General features: G+C 30.7%; 1 protein-coding gene across 1 annotated transcript in view; it reads right to left on the reverse strand.

Annotated features, from left to right (window-relative positions):
- LOC106466771 (4-coumarate--CoA ligase 1-like) overlaps positions 1–1409 on the reverse strand; it is a 21242-nt gene that overhangs the window by 18001 nt on the left and 1832 nt on the right. The window contains exon 2 of the mRNA XM_022395421.1: positions 937–1144. Coding sequence (XP_022251129.1) covers positions 937–1144 — 208 coding nt within the window. The remainder of the gene's footprint in view (positions 1–936; positions 1145–1409) is intronic.

Raw genomic sequence — 1409 nt, forward strand, 5'->3', positions numbered from 1 at the left:
TAAAAACCCCCGATGAAACTGGAAAACAATCTCATAAACTCAGTTTCATCATGTTTTTTACCACTTTTTATCCTGTACGGTAAGTTATTGTATTTTAGTAATTTGGAGAATGGAAAGAATCTCCTTTTTATAGAATTGTGTATAAAATAATCGTTGTTTTTTTTTAAAAAGTGTGAGTTTTTAAGATCATATAGAATTTGTTTAATTTCACATTTATAGGAATTCCAGAAATATGTTTATGCAGTAATTTCTTTGTTAATCCGTTAAATATATTTATTAGTTATCTATATCTAATATGTTAGATATTATATTTTATCTTTAAACCCTCGAATCATCAACCTATTTTTATTCCGTTCACCACCGGTGATGTCAACATATTGTATCATTGAGTAATTTGCCATTTTTGAAAAAACATATTGGATGAAATGACTCATTTGTTATGTAACATACATAGGTGACCTCAGCAATAATTTATGCTATTCAGTGGTATGCTGATGACATTTTATTTAAATGTTATGTGAGTGTGACTCCTACGTTATTAGAGACCCTAAAATAAACAAATTCATGGACTCACAAGCATTTTGGTGTCGAAATAGTTTAGAAAATGTGTGTAAGACGCCATTGAGACTTATAGACCCCATCGTAAATTTTAGGCTTAAGTGCTATTTAACCGCAATTACTTGGAGTACACATTGTGTGTCTTTACAGTTCTATAAATACTTTTGTTACTACAGCCAATCAATTGACTGTTTGATTAAGTTTAGCTAACTAATATCTGTCTTATCAACATGATTGGTTATTTTAAACAAAATAATTGTCTAATGAACTAAAACATTAAATCAAAATTAATTGACATTTCTAACCTATATATAGCCCATAATTAATGTAAATACGACACAAACTGGTTTGTAAAAGATGCTCAACAAACTAATTTACCCGCTTTATCCATGGGTTTTCCCAAAGTAATGATTGCTCCTGCATTCATTGCTCCTAATGCCGCGGCCGCATAATCAACGTTATTAGCGGTGCAAATGCAAAATACATCTCCTAGTTTGAGACCACGTCGTATGAGGGCGCTAGCAAATCGTCTACTGCTCAGAAGGACATCTTGGGCAGTATAAGAACGAGATTTGTCGTGTGAAACCTGCAAATAAGAAAATTCGAGATTGTTAGAAAAATTAATTTTCTAAATTCAAAAACAAAATTTTTCGATATTAGCCATTTGCATTTTAAATGACAGATGATTTTAAAATAGTAAAAAGAACGACACACGTTTACCTTATTAACTCTTGAGATTACAAAATAATAGCCGCGTATAAATAAAATATTTTTTTCTAGTCACTCGATAGAATTTCAGTGAAAGTCGTTAGCGAAAGAGTGACAATAATTTCTTTCTATCTACGCTAGTT

This window comes from Limulus polyphemus, unplaced genomic scaffold, assembly GCF_000517525.1.
Source record: "Limulus polyphemus unplaced genomic scaffold, Limulus_polyphemus-2.1.2 Scaffold76, whole genome shotgun sequence".
Taxonomy (NCBI): domain Eukaryota; kingdom Metazoa; phylum Arthropoda; class Merostomata; order Xiphosura; family Limulidae; genus Limulus; species Limulus polyphemus.